The following is a 22,433-nucleotide window of genomic DNA, read 5'->3' as shown; positions in this document are numbered from 1 at the left end:
ACAAAGAGCAGAAGAAGGCGGTGGTGATAGATGTGATGATACCAGCAGACGCCAACATCAGAAAGAAGGAACACGAAAAGGTTGAAAAGTAACAAAGGTTGAAAGAACAGCTGGAACAGATGTGGAAGGTCAAGGCGAGTGTGGTCCCCGTGGTAGTAGGAGCACTCGGGGCAGAGACCCCCAAACTGGGGGAGTGGCTCCAATAGATCCCAGGAACAACATCAGAAGCCTCAGTCCAGAAGAGCGCAGTCCGAGGAACAGCTAAGATACTGCGTAGAACCCTCAAACTCCCAGGCCTCTGGTAGAGGACCCGAGCTTGAGGATGACACAGATACCACCCCAAGAGGGAGAGAGGGGCGTTTTTTTTTATATATATGTGTGTGTATGTATATATATGTGTATGTATATATATATATGTGTATTATATATGTATAGGTATATATGTATATGTATATATCTATATATATATATATATATATATATATATATATATATATATATATATATACATGTGTGTGTGTGTGTGTGCGTGGGTGTGTGTGGGTGTTTATATATGTAAATAGTAAGATAGTTATATTTCCGATAACGATTTAAGTTTAGTGCTACCATATAATATCTGTGTGCGTGCAGGAGACTGATAAAGGCAGCAAAATGGATATTAACATTCTTGATATGGTCACATACAGCCTTCTATAAAAGTTAAGCCTTATCTTGTCACAGAGGCGGTTTTCATTTCATAATTTTGAAATGAAAACCGTTCAAATGTGGTGTTTATTTGTTGCTGTGAGTCTTTATTTAAAGTTTCAATGGCCAGGTGTGGTGGTAGAGCAGGTGTTCCATTGATGGCAGGGTTGGTGGTCTGATTCTCAGCTCTACGTGCTGAAGTGTCCTTGGGCAAGACACTGAACCCGACATTGTGTAGATGAGCACCTTGCATGGCAGTTCTGATACCATCTGTGTGTGTGAACTGGTAAGAAAGAAATACTGTAAAGAGCAACGAGTACCACTAAGGTTGTGCACTATAGCAGTTCAGACCATTTACCATGATTTGTTGAAAAGATATATTTGTATTCATTGTTGTGTATGATATTTTATTTGTAAAGAATCAAGTCTACTGGATATTGTAAAGACATCTGAAGATGGTGATTGATTTTTCAGTTGATTTGTCCAGGGTCTAATCTACTAAATACAGGCCACATCCACTTGTAGGCATTACATAAGTAATAAGTTCATTCATTCATTCATCTTCTGTAACCGCTCATTGCTGTGAAGGGTTGCGGGGTCTGCTGGAGCCTATCCCAGCTGTCATCGCGTGAAAGGCGGGGTAAATAATAAGTTGTGAGGCTTAATTTAAAACAGCCGATTGTTAGTTATAAATTAAGTTTCTATGAAACCAGTGACCCCATTATATAATGTAACCTTTTACTCCTTAAACTTGGTCTAATCATTTGCAATGTGCCATAAATGTGTGTGCTGGAGTCATTCATTTCCATGGCCACGTAAACCCTCAGTCATTAATGTTTTATGAAGAAGCTGGTTACAGGAATCAACTTGTAGGCCTGGCAGTGATACCATCGCAGAGGGAAGCAGTGGGTGGCATGGATGTAAGGATGCCCTGGTGCATGACTAATTAAACAGTTTAGAATTAAGTTTGTAAGATGTTGGCTGGAAGTTAAGAGTCATGCTGAAGTGATGGTTCTCTGAAGACTGATTTTTCTTTCTCAGTTCTGTCAGGATGGAAGAAGCTGAAGATAGCGTTGCTGTGGTGGGAATTGGATGCAATTTTCCAGGAGGTCAGCATGATTTAAGAACTTAGTTTCTCTTTTGATTTGCTGTTCATGTTTTTAGTATTTCACTGACTAATTTGCTCTAATGCAAGCTGCATTGACAAAAATGTCTCAATATACTGTAGTTAGAGAATTCACAAAGACAATTTGCACAATAGATCATACCGATTTAAATGTGTTCAACAAGCATCAGGATTAGTACAATTTAAATCTTGCCAAATCTAAAATGTATAAACAAGAAATCTTTTTGTTTGTTTGTTTGAATTAATCTACCATGGTCAAATATTCAACTTTTCTGTCCCATAAAACAATCACTTCTTTGGACCTTTAAAGTATTATAAATGTATTATCATATCAACAGGTGAAGGCCTGGACAATTTCTGGAAGGTCCTGGTGGAGGGGAGAAACTGTTCTGTGCCAATTCCTAAAGAGAGATTTGACCTAGCCAGCTGGTATGATCCCGATGACAGCAAAGCCGGGAAATCCCGCACAGCCAAGGCTGCGCTCATTGATGGGTATGGTCTTTAAATCTTATCATATGGTCTATATAGATAAGCATCCTTATGTGTATACATGTACATAGATATAGTCTAATAGAGTATTTTTTTCCTCTCCTCATAATTGCATGGTGTTTGTTTCTTACATATACGCTGCCCTCTACGCTGGGTCATTAAGGCATCTGAAAACTTTTTTGGACGTGTTCAAAAAAAGGTTTCTAGTGTGTCCCCTGCTGTCCAAATTATTTATTAGTACTGACCTTTTCTTAAGTTATGTGATTGTGATGGTATAACTTGCTAATGATGTGACTGATCTAAGACATGTCTTGAAAATGAAGTTCTGACCATGAAATGCTACAATGCTGCCATATTCCACAGAGTGTCTTTAAACCAAGCATATGATGGTGTAAAAAATGAGACAAAAAAAAATAGTAAATGATTTTAGATTACTGGAAATAAAGAGGGAGTTTCTTCACATTATGAAAGAAACTGAGTCATGGATTTGGAGTTTCTTGAAACAAAGCAAGTGGTGTAGGGAAAGCACTTCTTCATTGTTTAACCATCAGTTAAAATCAAAAGACCAATCACAAGACGTAGCCGTAAGACGCAGTCTCACTGAGTCTCCGTTTCAACTTATGTAGAAAGTGCTAACTTCAAACTACTAGTTTTTAAATTGTGTTGATAGGCCAAGTAAAACATTATAAATAATTTACGCCATGCTTGTTCCTGAATATTGTTGTCATGTTTGTTGCGCGTTTAGTGCAGAAAGAAACGGTGAACAGGAAAGCGCTACCATTTACCAGCTCCTGCCTGAACATGACGATTGAGCGGAGAACGCTAGGAAGAACAACAGACAACATGACGGGGAACAAAGGGAAAGGCAGGGCAATATATACACACACACACACAAGTGCGCAGAGGGGTAATGAGACACAAGTGAAATCAGGGCAGAGCACACAAAGAGAAACCAATGACTCAATCAAAAGGGGAATTCTACCAGCTAATGACCACGTGACCTTCTTCCATTGCACCAGAGTCCAATCTTTATGCTCCCTGACAAATGAAGCCTTTTTTTCCGGTTAGCCTCACTGATTAGTGGTTTTCTTGAGGCTACACAGCTGTTCAGTCCCAATCCCTTGAGTTCCCTTCACATTGTACATGTGGAAATCTTCTTACTTTCACTATTAAACATAGCCCTGAGTTCTTCTGTTGTTTTTCTTTGATTTGATTTCACCAAACCTTTAAGTGATCGCCGATCACGATCAATCAGGATTTTTTTCCGACCACATTTCTTCCTGGAAGATGATGGTTCCCCACTATCCTTCCAGTTTTTAATAATGCGTTGGACAGTTCTTAACCCAGTTTTAGTAGTTTCTACAATCTCCTTAGATGTTTTCTCTGCTTTTTTTTTTTTTTACTTTTTTATTTTACACGAAATGTCAAAAATACATTTTACACAAAATGTCAAACATACATACACATAACATATACTTTAGGAACACACATTGGGAGATGTTATCGTAGTTTCAGTTCTAACATATCATGCCCTCACATCCTATCTTTAAATATTGCTTCCTCCTTAAAAGGAGGTAACATGAGCAACATATATCGATGAGTACATGCATTTACTGCCAATTATACTGCAGTAAGTGTAAAAATACCCCTAAAGTGGAAAGAAAAAAAGAAGAAGAAGAAAAAAAGAGGTGACTAAAGTTCTGACATTGTCTGTATTACTGGTAACCATCTTTGTTTAAACCTGTCTGATTTGAACTGTAACCTCGCTGTGATTTTCTCCATGATGAACACAGTTTTTACTCTTTCTCTCCATTCCGTTATATTGGGGGGCTGTGGCTTCAAACAAGAAGCTGTAATTGTTTTCTTCGCTATTAAAAGCAGAATTCTCAGTAAGGAAGTCAAGTTCCCATCTATGACATTATCTGGAACTATACCCAATATGTACAATGCTAGATCCAGAGTAAAACCAATACCCAAAACATGTTTTATTTCCTTTTGAATATTCTTCCAAAAATCTAAAATCTTTGGGCAATCCCAAAATATACAGTCAGGCCATAAATTTATACAGCCATATATATTGGGACCTGACTGGGACATTGACACAATTCTAATCTTTTTGGTTCTAATCAATGGATTTGAAATGAAACGAACAAGATGTGCTTTAACTGCAGACTTTCATATGTGCCTCCCACTTTTTAAGGGACCAAAAGTAATGGGACAAATTAACAATCATAAATCAAACTTTCACTTTTTAATACTTGGTTGCAAATCCTTTGCAGTCAATTACAGCCTGAAGTCTGGAACGCATAGACATCACCAGACGCTGGCTTTCATCCTGGTGATACTCTGCCAGGCCTCTACTGCAACTGTCTTCAGTTCCTGCTTATTCTTGGGGCATTTTCCCTTCAGTTTTGTCTTCAGCAAGTGAAATGCATGCTCAATTGGATTCAGGTCAGGTGATTGAATTGGCCATTGCATAACATTCCACTTCTTTGCCTTAAAAAACTCTTTGGTTGCTTTCGCACTATGCTTCGGGTCATTGTCCATCTGCACTGTGAAGTGCCGTCCAATGAGTTCTGAAGCATTTGGCTGAATATGAGCAGATAATATTGCCCAAAACACTTCAGAATTCATCATGCTGCTTTTGTCAGCAGTCACATCATCAATAAATACAAGGGAACCAGTTCCATTGGCAGCCATACATGCCCACGCCATGACACTACCACCACCATGCTTCACTGATGAGGTGGTATGCTTTGGATCATGAGCAGTTCCTTTCCTTCTCCATACTCTTCTCTTCCCATCACTCTAGTACAAGTTGATATTGGTCTCATCTGTCCATAGGATGTTGTTTCAGAACTGTGAAGGCTTTTTTAGATGTTGTTTGGCAAACTCTAATCTGGCCTTCCTGTTTTTGAGGCTCACCAATGGTTTACATCTTGTGGTGAACCCTCTGTATTCACTCTGGTGAATTCTTCTCTTGATTGTTGACTTTGACACACATACACCTACCTCCTGGAGAGTGTTCTTGATCTGGCCAACTGTTGTGAAGGGTGTTTTCTTCACCAGGGAAAGAATTCTTCAGTCATCCACCACAGTTGTTTTCCATGGTCTTCCGGGTCTTTTGGTGTTGCTGAGCTCACCGGTGCATTCTTTCTTTTTAAGAATGTTCCAGACAGTTGATTTGGCCACACCTAATGTTTCTGCTATCTATCTGATGGGTTTGTTTTGGTTTTTCAGCCTAATGATGGCTTGCTTCACTGATAGTGACTGCTCTTTGGATCTCATATTGAGAGTTGACAGCAACAGATTCCAAATGCAAATAGCACACTTGAAATGAACTCTAGACCTTTTATCCGCTCCTTGTAAATGGGATAATGAGGGAATAACACACACCTGGCCATGGAACAGCTGAGCAGCCAATTGTCCCATTACTTCTGGTCCCTTAAAAAGTGAGAGGCACATATACAAACTGTTGTAATTCCTACACTGTTCACCTAATTTGGATGTAAATACCCTCAAATTAAAGCTGAAAGTCTGCAGTTAAAGCACATCCTGTTTGTTTCATTTCAAATCCATTGTGGTGGTGTATAGAGCCAAAAAGATTAAAATTGTGTTGATGTCCCATTATTTATGGACCTGACTGTATGAGTAAAGTCCCACACCAACCCACAACCCCTCCAACTGTACCTTGAGGTGATAGATGGAGTGATAAAATACCTCATTTTGATCTTCCAATCAAACTCCCTCCATGTTGGGCTACTTATGTCCTGCTTTGAATGTTTCTTCCCATTGTTAATCTGTCATTATAATATTTGCTTCCAATTCCCATTTTTCCTTGACATCCAAATTGTTGTTGTTAGATTCCTGTTGTAGTACCTTATACAATTTTTATATAATCCCTTTCTTTGTCTCTCCCTCTGTATATGCTATTAATAATTCTTCTAGTTTCGATGGGGTTTTACAAATATTCTCCCACTCCTTATGTGTCTGAAGGTAATGTCGTAGTAGTTGCAGGAACTTGTAAGAATCATGGGCTGGTAAATTAAATTCTTGTGCTAACTGTTGGAATGACTTCAAGGTTTGTCCCCTGAACACTTGTGCAATATATTTTATTTCAATATATTTTTTTCCATCTATTATATCCTACATCCATCATAGATGGCAAAAAATCAGGGTTTGTCGAAATTCTGGTGGCTCTACATATGGAGTTTGACAGTTTTAATTTCTTACGTACCATTGACCATACTCTCATTGCCCCCCTGATCCAAACATTGCCCACCTTCAACCTCTTTAGTGTTACGTCGCTCAAAAATGGAAGTGACTCTATAGGCACATTTTTGCAAGAATTTTGTTCCATTCCCACCCACAATGCCTCTGTATCTTTTGTAATCCACATAATTATAGCCCTGAGTTGAGCAGCCCAGTAGTAGTTTTTTAAATTAGGTAAATTCAGTCCTCCCTTCTCTTTTGGGCAAAAAAGTGTCCTATATTTAATTCTAGCCTTCTTATTTTTCCAAATAAATTTGGATATAATCTTGTCTAACATTTTAAAGATAGAATTAGAGACCACATTAGGCAATGACTGGAACAAAAACAACAACCTTTGTAAAACACTCATTCTTACAGTTTCTATCCTCCCTATCAAAGTCAAAGGTAAAATCTCCCACCTCGCCAAATCTTTTTTAATTTCCGTTATCAACTTCCCATAGTTCGCTTCAAATAGCTGTGATGTGACAGAAGTAATAATGATACCCAGATATCTGAATCCTGTAGCAGTCCATTTGAACTTGAATTTGCCTTTTAAATCTGCTGGACATTGACCTGAGATTATCATTATTCACCAGGGCTATTAACGAGTTACAACGTTCACTTACATAAGTTAATATATCATCTGCAAATAATGATATTTTGTGTTCTATCCCTCCTTCATCTCTCATTTCCTTTATATCTTTATTTTGTCTTATTGACTCAGCCAGTGGTTCAGTACTTGCAGCAAATAACAAAAGCCTCAGACAGTCTCCTTGTCTGACTCCTCTTTTAAGTGAGAAAAATTCTGAGTAACACCCATTGACTCAAATCCGTGATTTGGGGGGTTTTGTATACCATATTTATCCAATCTATGAATGTTGTATGAAACCCGAAATGTTTGGTAAAGGAAGCTCCATTTTACCCTGTCAAATGTTTTTTGTGCATCTAAGCTGAGCAACATGACATGCTGGGATTTGTTGTTGGCACATGAGATAATATTTAATGTCCTACTGATATTGTTAGCACCTTGTCTTCCAGGAATAAAGCCTGTCTGATCTGGTTTGATTAATTTAGTTATATGCTTCCGCATTCTCTATGCCATTATATCTGTTAATATTTTTAAATCATTGCAGAGCAAACTGACAGGTCTATATCCCTCACATGAAGTTGGGTCTTTGCCCTCCTTATGTAAGACCGAAATGATGGCTTCTGACCAAGTCTTTGGCGAGTCAAATGCCAAAGCGTAATTAAAGACTCTGTATAGTACTGGTGTGATCTCCCCTGCAAAAACTTTATAAAATCCCCCCGGAAACCCATCTGCACCAGGGGATTTATTGTTTTTAAGATTTTTTATAGTATCTGGTATTTCCTTTACTGTTATTGGCTGTATCATTTCAGATGCTTCTTCTGACGATAGTGATGGTAGATTTAATTTTTTAAGAAATGCTTGAGTCTTATTTTTTGTGGAGTTTAGCTCAAAGTCGTTATATAAGCCTTTATAATATTCTGCAAAAGCTTCCACTATCTCTGTTGGCTTTACCACAAGTTGTTTGGAAATGGGATGTTTTACTTTTGAAATGATCCTATTTGTTTGAGCCTTTCTCAGTTGAAATGCTAGAAGGCGACTTGCTCTATTCCCCATCTCATAATATCTTTGATTTGTAAAGCGTAGAGCTCCTTCTGCCTTACATGTTAGTAATTTGTCTAATCAGTGTCTATTTTCTTTCAGTTCTTGGAGTATGGAGTTATTTGGTGTCCTTTTATTTTCTAATTCTAGATCTCTGATTTTGCTCTCTAGCGCCCTCTGTTGTTTTAGACGATCCTTTTTTATCCTGGAGGTTATTTCTATGATTTTCCCCCTTATCACTGCTTTCCCCAGATCCCAGAGAGTTGCTAGTGATACCTCGCCATTATCATTTATTTCCAAATATTCCTTTATATTGTCTTTTATTTCCTTTACTACCTTCTCATCCGATAGGACTGACACATTTAGTCTCCAATATTTAAAAAAAGATTCTTCATCCATTGTTACAGTTAGAGTAATGGGAGCGTGATCACTTATGGTTATTGTCTCTATACCACATTCCACAACTTTGTGTATATGTTGCTGTGATACACAAAAAAATTCTATAACTACCATGTGGGTTTGAATAAAGTGTAAAATCCTTCTCTAGGATTATTGTTTCTCCATGGATCAATAAGACCTAACTCTTTAATAACATCATTCAATACTCTGGATTTTCTTGATATTCTTGGATCTGCAGTGATGAGTGAATGAAGTCTGTTACGAACCTTATCATGCCGTTTTTCTCAGAGCCCTCCAGAATGCCATGTATCCGTATGTTATTGCGTCTCGATCTTGATTCCAAGTCCTCACATTTTGCGGCCAACTTTGCCTCCTGATGAAGGAGGAAGGCGGCCATTCTTTCTAGCCGTGCCGTCTTGTCCTCCGTGTCTCCCAGCCTCTCTTCAACATGTTCCACCTGTTGCTTTAACAAGGTCGTTCTTTCCACAAGTTCCTTCATGTTAGTCTCTAGTCTTTTTGTTGTCATTAGCCGCTTCTGTGTGCTCTTGTCTCACCTGCGTAGCTCCGCCAATATTACCGAGTCCTGTTCACCTGCGGCCTGCATCTTGTTCCCGATGTGGTGACGGTACATCCAGTATTTGTTTGTTCTTTTTTGTTAAGCCTCCCTTTTCTGTCCATCCCTCCCTGTTTACTTTCTTTATCAAATATTAATGAGTTTAGTTGGATTTCTGTTCTGAAAGTAGTCTTGAAGAGCTATTTTTAATTGGTCTTTTCACAAGCTCGTTTTCCTGCTGCCTCCTACCACATGGCGCCACCGGAAGTCCACCATGTTTTCTCTGCTTGATGCATGCCAATGATTTGACCCTTCTCAAACAGACCAATATCTTTTCCACAACCACGGGATGTGTCTTTAGACATGGTTGTTTAAGAAATGAGAAGCTACTCATTGCATTAGTTGGGGTTAAATAACTTGTTGCCAGCTGAAACATAATCGCCGATGCAGTAATTATCCAATTGGAGGCTCGTATCTATTTGCTTAGTTAAATCCAGATGTTGACTTTGTTTTGGACAGGCAGTTTATCTCATTTCCTTACAATTTTGTATGTTGGCAGGTTCAACGAATTTGACAACAAGTTTTTTGGCATCAGTGACAGCGAGGTGGAACAAATGGATCCTCAACAGAAACAGCTCCTTCAGTGTGTCTATAGGGCTTTGGAGAACGCTGGAATTCCTATGGAAAAAGCCAGTGGCACCAGGACGGGAGTGTTCTTTGGTACTGAATGTTTCTGGTTACTGTGTTTTAATCAAATTGTTCTGGGTTGAATGTAACAGGCAGTAATTTAATTTTGGGTCAACCTGCCACTGACTTTTAATCAATGTTTTACAACAGAATAAGTTACACAGATTGATATCAGGAAATAACATTGAAAATAGTTTTTATTTTTTTTTATTTTTCGATTTTAGGCATAATGAACAGAGACTATGAAACAAATGCGGCCCACGTTCACCCAAGTGTGATCAACCACTGGACTGGCACAGGGCTTGCCATGAGTATTGCGGCAAACAGAGTCTCCTACATCTTCAACTTCACTGGACCCTCACTGTCTATAGACTGTGCCTGTTCATCTTCCCTTGTCGCTCTTCATCTTGCCTGTCAATCCATTAAACAAGGTCTGTGCAGTATGTACCACTGCGGTGGAAAGCTGTCTCCCAGCTGAAGTTAAAATATTATTGGATACGCTTTATCTTATCAGGAGACAGTGACATGGCCATTTGTGGAGGAGTCAGCTGCATCATTGAGCCAAGAGTCTTTGTTGCACTCAGCAAGGCTAAGATGATCTCACCTGAAGGGACAAGCAAACCGTTCTCCAGCACAGCAGATGGCTACGGTAGAGGAGAAGGATGTGGAGTAGTTCTCTTGAAGCCACTGAAAAAGGTCAGAATAAGCAAAGGGTAATAAGAGTGTTGTATTGTTTTAATCAATACCCAACAATCTTTTTGATGTTGTTTCTTTATAGGCTCTTCAAGATCAGGACCACATCTGGGGTATCATCAGCAAAACTGCAGTCAACCAGGATGGACACTCAGTCTCTCCAATCACCAAACCCTCTATGACACAACAAGAGGAGCTGTTGCGCAGACTCTACTCAGAGTCCGATCTTGCAAATGTCCAGTACATTGAGGCGCATGGGACTGGAACCCCTGTTGGAGACCCAACAGAGGCAGGAAGCATCTCGAACGTCATTGCTAAAGCCAAACCTCCTGGTTCAAAGACACTGTGCATTGGCTCGGTGAAGAGCAACATTGGACACACAGAATCTGCTGCCGGAGTGGCCGGACTCATTAAGGTACTCCTGATGATGAAGCATGAGACAATTGTCCCCTCAGTTTTCTACACTGATCAGACTTCCAGTGTAGATACCAAGGCCCTGAACATTACAATTCCAAAGGAAACAGAAAAGTGGGAAACCTGTGGTCCAAGATTTGCAGGAGTGAACAACTTTGGGTTTGGGGGAACAAACGCACATGCCATTGTCAAACAGCATGTACAGTCTTGTGCTGATAAAAAAAGTGATGAGAAGCAAGTGAAATATTTTGTCATGTCAGCAAAGTCGCCTAAATCTCTTTCTATGATGATGGAAGACACCATTAAACAGCTAGGGGTAGATGAAAAAGTTGATCTAGGTTCTCTCTTATACACATCAGCGTGTAGAAGAAGCCACCAAAAACATAAATTCAGAAAAGCCATTGTGGTGTCATCTGTAGTCGACCTTAAAGAGAAACTAAGTGCCGCTGTGGGCAAAAATATCAGCCCAGCCTACTCAGATCCAAGGTTAGTGTTTGTCTTCTGTGGAAATGGCGTCACTTACCACGGCATGTGCAAGCAGCTTCTAAAACATGAGCCTGTGTTCAGAGAAAAGATCCAAGAGATTGCAAAGCTTTTCCTAAATCTGAGTACTCTGAACATCCTGGATCCACTTGAGAGTGAGACTGAGACTGGTGACTTTAACAGCCCAGATGTTATCCAACCAGTTCTCTTTGCTATTCAGGTTGGGATTACAGCCGTACTCAGGCACTGGGGTGTCAAGCCTGATGCAATTCTTGGACACTCTGTTGGAGAAGTTGCAGCCGCCCACTGTTCCGGTCTCTTGTCTCTTGAGGATGCAGTGAAAGTCATATATTATCGCAGCACTCTCCAGTGCAAAGTCACAGGGGGGAAGATGCTTGTGATCAGCAACATGGCTGTATCAGAGGTAACACCTCTGCTCCCTCGTTACTCTGGCAGAGTTTGCCTTGCTGCTTTTAACAGCCCACAGTCCTGCACCCTCTCAGGGGATGCAGATGCAATTGAGTGCCTCCATACAGAGCTAAGTAACTCAGCTAACAGTCACAATCTATTCCTCCGAATGCTGGAGGTCCCCACTGCCTATCACAGCCACATGATGGACCCAATTCTGTCTAAAATTGAGGAGACAATTGGCTCCTTACCAGCAAATAATCTGGACACAGAGTTGTTCTCAACAGTGACAGGCAAAGAAGTCCAGCAGGGAGATTTCTGCACAGGCAAATATTGGGCTAGAAATATTCGTGAGCCAGTTGCTTTTGAGCAGGCAGTGAGGTCGGCAGCCAAAGGGAAAAAGAACACAGTCTTTGTAGAGATTGGGCCAAGGAGGGCACTACAGAGAAACATCATGGAATCTTTGGGAAATGACACAGCAGTTCTTGCCTCAGTGCAGCCAGAGAAAGATCATGAATCAGTCGTGGGCGTTGTTTCCAAACTGTTTGAACTGGGCGTTCAGGTAGATTGGAACACTTTCTATAGAGGGTACGAGACAATCCCTCTGCCTTTCCCAAAATACCAGTTTGATTGCTCAGACAGAGATGTTATTATTGGAGCAGCACAGAAAGACACAGCCAGCAATCATCCTGTGGTGTGTCAGACAGGAAGTGACAGCAACATCTTCAGGTGTGATCTGATGTCGGACTCTTCTTTCTTCTTGAAAGAGCACAAGCACAATGGCATACCCATCATCCCTGGTGCTTTCTACGCTGAGTTGGGCTTGGCTGCATTCATGGCCAGCGCTAAACCCAAAGTGCCTCTCAACTCACTACAGCTCAGTGTCAGTTTTCACAGCCCATTTGTTTTGAGCCAGAATTCGCCTGAAATGAAGGTGCAACTACAACAAACAGAGAATGAAACTAGTTTCACGGTATTTTCCCCATCAGCAATGTATGCATCAGGCACTGTGGTTTCAAAGGGCGAGAGGCTGATTGAGGAGCAGTGCATTTCTCTTAGCTCCATCTACAAACGATGCACATCTGTGGTGAGCTTTCAGGAGTTCTATGGGTACCTCTCTCAGGGAGGCTTTCAGTATGGAGATGTCTTTCAGAATAAGGGGGATGTGCACTATGGGGAAGATCTGAAGGAGGCTTTTTCAGCTGTCTCCGTTCCAGAAGAATTTAGGCCTCATTTGCATGACTACTACATTCATCCTGTTGTGTTGGATTATTTGTTGCAGCTTCTCCCAGTTACTGTGGAGCACATCTTTGCTGGTAGGCCAGGATTTCCCGCCAAAATAGGAAGCCTTACAGTGTTTGAGCCCTTGCAAAGTGAGATGATTGTCTATTTGAGAGCAACCGATGTGGGTGTTGATCACTTCGAGGTTTGTGGCTGCTTTGCAGATAAGGAAGGCAGAGTGCTGGTTGAGGTTAAGCACATGATAATCAAGTATCTCGGCAGTCGCTCTCACGTGGTTGAGGAGTACTTCTATCATAACGCCTTCAGTGTCATCCCCCAAGATATCCCTCCTGCTCCTCCACCAAAGGCTTTGGTCTTCTGTGACCACATAGGGATCTCTAAAGGTCTGCAGCAACATTTGAACCCGGAATCTAGATATGTTTCCTACGTTCATGCAAAAGATATCTTGAGTGAAGGGTTTCCTTCCTTCTTGGCAAATCTCAATATTGCAGACATCGAGAAAAACTTTGACGAGGTCTTATTTTTGTGGGGCAAAGAAGACCTCACATCAGAGACGGCTGATGATATCGTGCAGCATTTGGCGAGCTGCTGTGAGATTTTTCGCCAAATAGTCCTCGACTTGAAGCGAATTCACTTCCCAAACTCAATAAGAGCTGTAACCTACCGCTCATCTGACATCACAGTTGACCATGTAAGTGCTGGTTTCGCTCTTGCGGGTATGACGAGATCATTTGCTGCTGAGATACCAGATCTTTCTTTTCAGCTGATTGATATAAGCACTGTCTGTGCTAAGGACATTGCAGCTCTGTATGAGGTTCTTAGATCATATCCTTGCAGCAAATACCCAGAGTTGGTGGTAAAGGACGGGCTGGTTCTGAAACCTTCCATTGTCCGAACTCAACCGGAAGCCTCTGACAGTTCAGAGACCAGTTATAATGCTACAGTGTCTAAACCTTGCATATTTCAGACAGCTGATCCACAAAAGATGATTCACCTCAGTGCCATTGACTTTGCCGATGAGGCCGAGCCACTTAGTGACACTTCAGTAGAAATACGACCCAGCAAGATATGTGTTCATTCATCTGATTACTTCCCTGTCAGTGATTCACACCTGAAATTTGGCCAGACGCTGTACTGGAACAAACACTCATCTCAGAAACACAAGCTTATCGCTCTTGATTTCAGCGGTACTATAACAGCAGTGGGAAAAGATGTAAGGGAACTGAGAGTGGGAGACCACGTGGTTTCCTGCTATCCTGTGGTGGCATCTAGTAAAGTCAGAGTTCCAGAGGATGTGTGCTACAGCATCAAAAAGTTCTCATTCCTCCGAGAAGCACCTTGTGTTTCCTACTTTGTGCTAGCATGGGAGATCCTACATAGAGCCTTGCCCAGAGCCAAACATAATTTAGGGATCTTATCCTCTGTGTCTGATTCTGCTCTGGTGAAAGTCTTAGTTCTCACCTCTCAACAATCAGGTTGGAATGTGACTGTTGCCACACAGTGCAATGGCTGTTTTGTGGCTGCCAATCAAACGCAGGCATTTGTCATCCTACCTCCATTTGATGAATCTCTGACTGATAAAGTTTGCAGCCTTCCAGGCATTCAGCATGTTGTAATTGTATGTGAGTCACAGAAGCATGTTTTGCTCGCTCAGGAAATGTTCCAAAGTGTAAAGGAGAGTGTTCACGTACAGACAATTTACATGCCTGTCATTTTGCAAAGGGGGTATCTGAAAGTGCACAGGCCTCACATTTATCCCTGGCTGAAATCCCTGAAATCCCTGGAGTTTTCTCTCAAAACTTTCACCTTCCAGAGTGTGACATCTGAATGCAAGCCACAGTCATACTTCAACTCAAAGGAACTGGCTGTAGTGGCTCTGGACAAAGATGTTAGCAGTACGCTGTCTGTCATTCCACTACTGCCAGGAAAAAAACAACTTTTCCGAAAAAGAGCAGTTTACATAGTGGCAGGTGGTCTTTCTGGTCTGGGCTTTGAAACCGTGAAGTTCATCTCACAAAGGGGCGGTGAGTATATTGTCATCCTCTCCAGAAGCAAGCCCAAACCAGATGTGCAGCAGGAAATACACAATGTGGAGAAACAGTGCGGAAACAGCATCACCGCCATGGAGTGTGACATATCTGTCTCTGAGCATGTGCACAAGGTTATCAGTGTCATTGGTCAAAAATTCCCCACTTGTCCAATCAGAGGAGTGTTTCACAGTGCGGTTGTCTTGCGTGACGGGCTGATTGAGACCCTCAACAAATCTCTGTATGAGGAGGTTTTCAGACCCAAAGTCAACGGTGCTCTCAATTTGCACCATGCAACACAAAACTGTCAGTTAGATTACTTTGTGTGCTACTCCTCCATCTCAGGTTTCCTGGGAAACGCATCACAAACAAACTACGCAGCTGCCAATACATTCCTCGACATGTTCTGTCAGTACAGGCGCAAACTCGGGCTGCCCGGACAGTCTATCAACTGGGGAGCTCTGAACCTCGGCCTACTCTTGAACAAAGAACATTTCCAGCGCTTTCTGGAGGCAAAGGGGATGATGGTGTTAGATGTGGCTGAGATCCATAAAAGCTTGGAGCAATGCCTTATGCTCAACCGACCCCAACAAGCTGTGTGCAGGTTTCACTTTAGAAACATCAGGTTCAACGTCCTCTCACAAAATGTAGCATTGACCATGCGCCTGTCTGCACTGGTCGAGGAGGCCTTCCAAAAATCCAAAGAGGCAGAGTCTGAAACTGCACCAACGGACTCTGTGTCATCAAAAGATTATGTCTTCTCTCTCCTTAGTAAGACTATTGGCATGGACCAGAATGAGTTGAAAGAAGAGTTGCTGCTTTCAACACTAGGCATCGACTCCATGCAGGCCATGACTCTGCAGAATCTGATCTTTAAGGAGAGAGGCATGAATGTGCCTTTGGTGAAATTGCTAGATCCCAATGCCACACTGTCGACTGTGATAGATATACTGAATGAAGGAGCTAATGGTGAAAATGTAAATGTCAGTGAAAACAGAGTCTCTTCCAAGCGAAAATGGAGACCATGTTTCTACAAGACTGTAAACTCTCCAAAAAAATACAAAAATATGTAAATGTCATATATGTCTGAAGCGAGTCAGTCATCAGAACACCATACTACTGGACATACTGAACATTTTGTCATTTCATTTAACATAAAATCTTTGTTGAATTTTTGTTTTGTTTATATGGTACTTTAAATACTTTTTTTGTGTGTATATTTTGGCTTTGGTTATTCAATTTAATTTTGCATTATATTTTTTTTTTAAAAAACATGTTTTACCCGGCTCTTTTGGATTTTTCTGTCGGTTACTCTCTCTGCTCATCAAAATATTAACAATGAAAACATGAAAACAGTCTTTACAGTTGCCCACATAACAGTTGAGAATATTTTATGTAAAACATGTAACTTTTTTTTGTATTCTTTTATTACATTAACGCCTCTCTCTGTAATTTCTGAAGTCTTCCGAAGGGGTTCTGTCCTTGTAATACTAAAGTAAGCTCTCTTTTATCCACCTGATTTACACGGGTCATGGTCAGCTCTTATTACTCATTTATCTTTGATCAATTTTATGATGACAGTGACAATTGCATCAAACGCAATATTGTGCCATGTACCACTGCCGCAATACGATTGTTGAGCTTAATTTATCACATCGCACATTGTTCTCTCTCAGGATATTTACATCACAAAGGCTTACGTGTCATAAATCATTTCAAGAAATGTCTCTGAAAATGCAAATACATATTTGATTCTGCAACTATTTTTTTGACATCGTACCAAATTTTCCTGATGTGATTAGTTTACATGTACTACACATTTCTGTATCATGGAGTGTTCACTGCCTAAAATCAGTCAACATAACTAAATATCCATTAAATTCCAAGACATTTTATTTCATTTTCAGATACACACTAACACCATTGACTGTGTATCTTTGGGCTGTGAAGAATGTTATGTGGACAAACCCATACAAATGTGCATAAAAATGAAATGATTATTATTTTTGTTTTTGGTAAAGAGGTACAAGGTATAATCTGTATCAGGTTTAGGCAACTCAAACAATTAAGTAAGAAATGATGGTTGCTTTGGTCTTTTCTGTTTTTGCTGATTATTATTTCTGGTTTAGGGAAACATGACTTCTTCAGATAAAAAAAATTAAGAAATCACAGGTCATTAAACCTGAACATCGTTGGTGCTGAAGAATGTGTGCTGGTCATTTTTCTTCATTTTGGGAGTATCTCAACTTTCTTGGGTAGATGTGGCAGTCATGGCGATTACATCAATGATCAGTTTGGAGTCTGATTTTTATTTCAGTGCTGTGAATCTGGGAAATGTGCCAAGGACTGGACAGGTATTTATTACGAATATTATTGGCAAGTAATAAAAATCAGGAAATAGGTGAGTAAAGAGCTTTTCAGTCATAGTTTATGAATAAGTGGAAAACCCTAGCCTGACGAGCCAGACCCACATTAAATGTAGGGTCTGGGCACTCTCCATAGACAGGGCTCAACCGGGGGGGTGGGATAAACGGTTGTCTTTCAAACTCCCTCTCTACGCAATAGGATAGCGCTACAACCAATCAGAGCAACGAAGAAGGTGACGTAGTCAGAGCGACGGAAAAAAGAGTTCCTTGCATGTGTTGTGGAAAAAACTTATCCTAATAGATATTAAATAGTTCTTGTTGCATCCTGTTTTGTTTTGTTTATGAGTTCGCCTACAGGTTGAGTTTCTCCTGCATTAATCATTTTTAAGCTGTGGATCAAACTTTTGCCGTATCCGGTTGGCAAAACTCCAAATACATCATTCTTTTGTAAGAACGACCTCAGTGCAGTTTCTTGTTCTTTTCTCAGAGAAAAGCTTAACTTCAAGTCTTTCAGAGTGGCGGCCAAAGCCGATTCGAAAGAAAGTTGTTCGCTAGCAGCAGCCATCGCTCTGGTAGTTCTAGCAGGATGGGGAATTCACGCGTAATTCACGGAACTTATGGTCGCAGGTCAATCGTCATCATGTTAAGCCCGCCCACCGACTCGTGATTGGCCTGGTCCATCTTGGATTTTTCGAAATCTCAAGTCAACGGAGAGTAACTAGACTGCCCCTGGAAGCAAATGTAATTTGCTGCCGCTAGGGGCGCATCTAGATTCTAGGCTACAAAAACCCATCTTCCATGTTACCATCTTGGCTCTGTGTCCGTCAAAGTCATGTATCATTAACCATGGATATAAAGGACCTGAGATAATGTCAGGGATTGTTTTCTAAAAATAAAATAAAGTAAAGTATTACTTATTCATGAAGTGTTCTGTAACAAGACAAGATCATGCACTTTTATTTTTATTTAATGTACAACTTCAATCTGTCCAACAACATTTAGTTCTTAAAATATGCAGAAATGGCACACTGATGACGACAGTTCCTGTACAGACCTTGTGAAATTATCCATTGTTCAATACAGCAGTTAGTAAATTGGCCAGCGTACTGTTGGGGTCCAGTATTACAACTAAAGGTACATTTACTCCTGTCTCCTGGAAAATCTTGTTCTGCAGTGTCATGGCTAACATCGAGTCGATGCCCAGAGCACTCAGAGTGGAGTCATCATCCAGTTCATCTACATTTATATTTGTTATGTCACTGACTATTGTCTTCACACTTTCATGTGTGGAAGACACATGCTGAACTTTGGGTTCATTTTGTGTTTCGTTTTGGAGCTCCGCTTCCACTAAAGCTGACAGTCGCTCTCTGAGAGATGCATTTTGTGAAAGAACGTGAATCTTAAGATTCTTGTAGTTGAATTTGCAAATAACCTGTTGCGGTCTGTTCATCAAAAGACACTGTTTGAGTGCCTCGTGAATCTCGCAAACCTCCATTATCATCATTCCTTTTGCCTCTAAGAACTTTTGGAAATGGTCTTTGTTCAGCAGCAGGCCGAGGTTCAAAGGACTCCAGTTGATGGACTGTCCGGCGAGACCAGCGTTTCTCCGATAGTGACAGAACTTGTCGAGAAAAGAATTGGCTGCTGCATAGTTGCACTGTGAGGCGTTGCCTATGAACGACGAGATGGAAGAAAAGCGCACAAAGAAATCAAGTTTGTTGTGAGGAACACAGAAAGGTCTGGTAATGAGATCCGCCATGGTGATTGGGGAGATTATGATTATGAATATGATTCCCTTTTTTTATTCTCATAAGAGTACTTTAAATCTGAAGGGTCAAACAAAAGCTCGGGGAACACAATGGAGATTTTTTTCGGACTAATAGAATCTTGAGGTAGACATTTCATCCCGTGAAATGTACCAAAGGACTCTGAGCGTGACACCACCTGCTATGCTTTTCGTACTTCTCATAACTTGTTAAATTCAGACAGCATTTAAGGAACTTGGTGTTTTCCCATATGCTGATCAGCCACAAAATTATGACCACTGACAGGAAAAGTAAATAACATTGACCATCTTGTGACAATTCAATGTTCTGCTGGGAAACGTTTGGATCTGGCATTCATGTGGATGTTACTTAAGATAAGATAAGATAAGATAAGACTTTATTCATCCCCGTGGGGAAATTAGGGCGTTACAGCGGCAGGAAACAACAGTGCGAGATGCAGAAGATACAAAAAAATAGAATAGAATAAAAATAGAATAGAATACGGCCAACAAATATGTTATGTACAGAAAATATTTACATATTGCATCAAAGAGATTCACAGTGTCTGGTCTGAGGTCTGACTTAGACATGTACCACCCACCCAGACCAGACCAGGCACCCCCACCCCATAGCAATGACACTCCTTGATGGCGCCAACCATCCCCAGCAGGATACAGCCTGACACAGACACACACAGAATAACGGTTTAGGAACAACTGGCCTCCAAATTCACTAGATCCCAAACTGATCAAGTATCTGTGGGATGATCCACAGAGGCCCCACTCTGTGTAATATGAATGAAAATTCATCCATATTAAAGATTAACCTGTTTTCTCAGATGTAATTTTTATGTGGCTTGCAGAAAACATGTTGCAATAAAAAAAAACAATCAGAGCATTTCTCAAGCCAACACACCACACACCAAGCCACCAATGGTCTGCTCACTTTTATAGTGTCAGGCATTTGGTGAGGTCTGTGGCTCTAGTGTTTCTGTTGTGGTGCTAGTCAGAAGACTGAAAGCGTTACAAACGATTCAGCATGACCCAGCAGCGATAGAACGAGTCATGGGAGAGAAGCAGAAGAGGCAAAAGCACACAGAAGGTTTTTCTGTTTTTACATTTGCACGTCCTCTGTACATATTTTAACAACACAATGAATAAACTGTACACCAACTGATCAGCATGACTCGGGAGAGGCCAGCTCTGTGTGATGGTTAGTCGTAGCTCGGCTTATAGAAGCTTTTCCGGTCTCCTCTTTTGAATGACAAATACAGACTACTGCCATTACTTCCGAAATCAAGAGTTAATTAAACTCATAGAGGTGCAGATCACATGTGCCAGTTGGCCATTGGCTGTAGTATTTGCCATGTGTTCAACATTGTGTAACATTTTGGTCCAGGCACAGATGACGTGCACAATTACAGTTAAGTATTATTTTAGTGCTGTTTATTGGAACAATATTCTTAATTGTTTGGTGAATATTTGCATTGAGCAGAAAGTAATGTACATATTTTGTCAGGAGAGGGTGCTCTTCGCCCATTCATCCACACATTACTTATTAATATCTGGTGATAAGTTTGTTTATATAGACATTGCCTATAAACCATTGTTGTTGTTTTCCGTGTTTAGGCGCAAAGATCATAATAGCATGCCGGGACATGGAGAAAGGGCAGTCCGCTGTGAAAGAAATGATTGAAAGCTCAGCCAGCAGCAGTGTGGTTTGCATGAAACTTGACTTGTCAGACTCCAAGTCCATAAGAGAATTTGCTGGAGCACATGTACACATGAAGAGGCTTTAAAGCAGCGGACTTACTGCTTGTTTGTTTTTTTCTTCCATACAGTTGAGCCAAAACTTAACATCCTCATCAACAACGCTGGTGTAATGGTTTGGAGCTTATGACCTATACTGATGCCAGATACCAGGGGCAGCTCTGCTTGCTTTGGCTTTACTTTAGAAAAGCCGTCCTGTCCACTATCTTTAATATCTAGTAAGTCCACTGAGTACCAATTATCCCTCCAGCTGAGTGATAACGGTCACCAAATCACAGGTAATATCCATTAGATTTTGATTATTGTGGCTACTGGATCACACAACGACAACTTGAATACTTTCTTGAAGTTGTTTTAATCTGTTAAGGCAAAATCCCTGTATATGTTAGGGAGGCCATTTAGCTCCTTGTTCATAACATATAACATGCTATATAAAAACATATATGCGGTTTATATTACTTTTGAGTCACATGCACTTAAAATGATGTTTAATCTAACCACCTCTCTCTTCCATCTGTCTGTGATGCCTTATTATTTAGCAGTAATATCCTTTTACGACAGTAAGCTGAAGTCATAGAGCTTGATTTTCTATTGTTTGACTACGCAAACAATTCCTTGGTTAGATAAGAAGTACAGCTTATCACCCTGCCATCAGAACATTTTCCCTGCCAAGGTTTAAGAACTTTTTGTGTCAGTAACTTCCTGCTCGGTAAATGTGTCAATAAAAAGCTTAAGGACTGGCAAGGATGGGCATCTGAAGCAATCTCTACAAAATATTTATATTTTTATAATACAAAAAGCACATTCTCCTCCCAATTTGGAACTTACTTCTTGTCCTCTCCTTATCATCTTATCTTAGCATCTCTTTTAACATTCCATTACAGCTGATTCTACCAACATGACTTAAAAAAAAATTGAACTGGTTTAATCGATATAACTAAATATTCAGTGCCTATAATTAGTATTCACCTGTTTTCCCCTTTTACTGATTTTATAAACGAAATCATGGTCAAGCATGTAAATTGATAAAAACATTGCCAAAAAAATAAATCTTTAATATAAAAGTGAAAACAGATTTCTACAAAGTAATTTCAATTAATTAAAAATATTCAGTTGTTACGTCCAGCTACTAAATTATGACCCTGGGTCATAACACAGTATTATCTGAAATAAGAAATTGCATGAATACTCACACCCTTTTTAAATGACTGACATGATTCAGTGGAGGTCAGGGTCACGATTAGTGAACTGGAGATCACCTGAGTGCAGTAGATGTGTCTCAGTTGGCTGTCCTGCCATTGGTTAATCAGTATTCCAGGCTACAATTACACCATGAAAACAAAAGGACATAATAAGCAACTAAAAGTATAGGTCAGGGACAGCTAAAAAAAAAAATTAACATACCCTGGAGTTCAGTTAAATCCATCATTGAGAAATTAAGGATGAAGC

General features: G+C 40.4%; 1 protein-coding gene across 1 annotated transcript; it reads left to right on the top strand.

Annotated features, from left to right (window-relative positions):
* Positions 1-1,598: 1,598 nt before the first annotated feature.
* On the top strand, positions 1,599-16,244 carry LOC311503766 (phthioceranic/hydroxyphthioceranic acid synthase-like; the record flags this gene model as incomplete). Its single annotated transcript, XM_084566639.1, is given in 7 exon segments — positions 1,599-1,604; positions 2,121-2,302; positions 9,689-9,849; positions 10,041-10,247; positions 10,331-10,512; positions 10,595-16,077; positions 16,079-16,244. Coding segments are annotated over 7 exon segments (6,270 nt in total). The 3' UTR covers positions 16,128-16,244.
* Between the last annotated feature and the right edge of the window lie 6,189 nt (positions 16,245-22,433).

This window comes from Chelon labrosus (genome assembly GCF_963514085.1).
Source record: "Chelon labrosus genome assembly, chromosome: 18".
NCBI lineage: Eukaryota > Metazoa > Chordata > Actinopteri > Mugiliformes > Mugilidae > Chelon > Chelon labrosus.
Note: the sequence above shows the minus strand (reverse complement) of the source record. Positions and strands in the feature narration are given on the sequence as shown.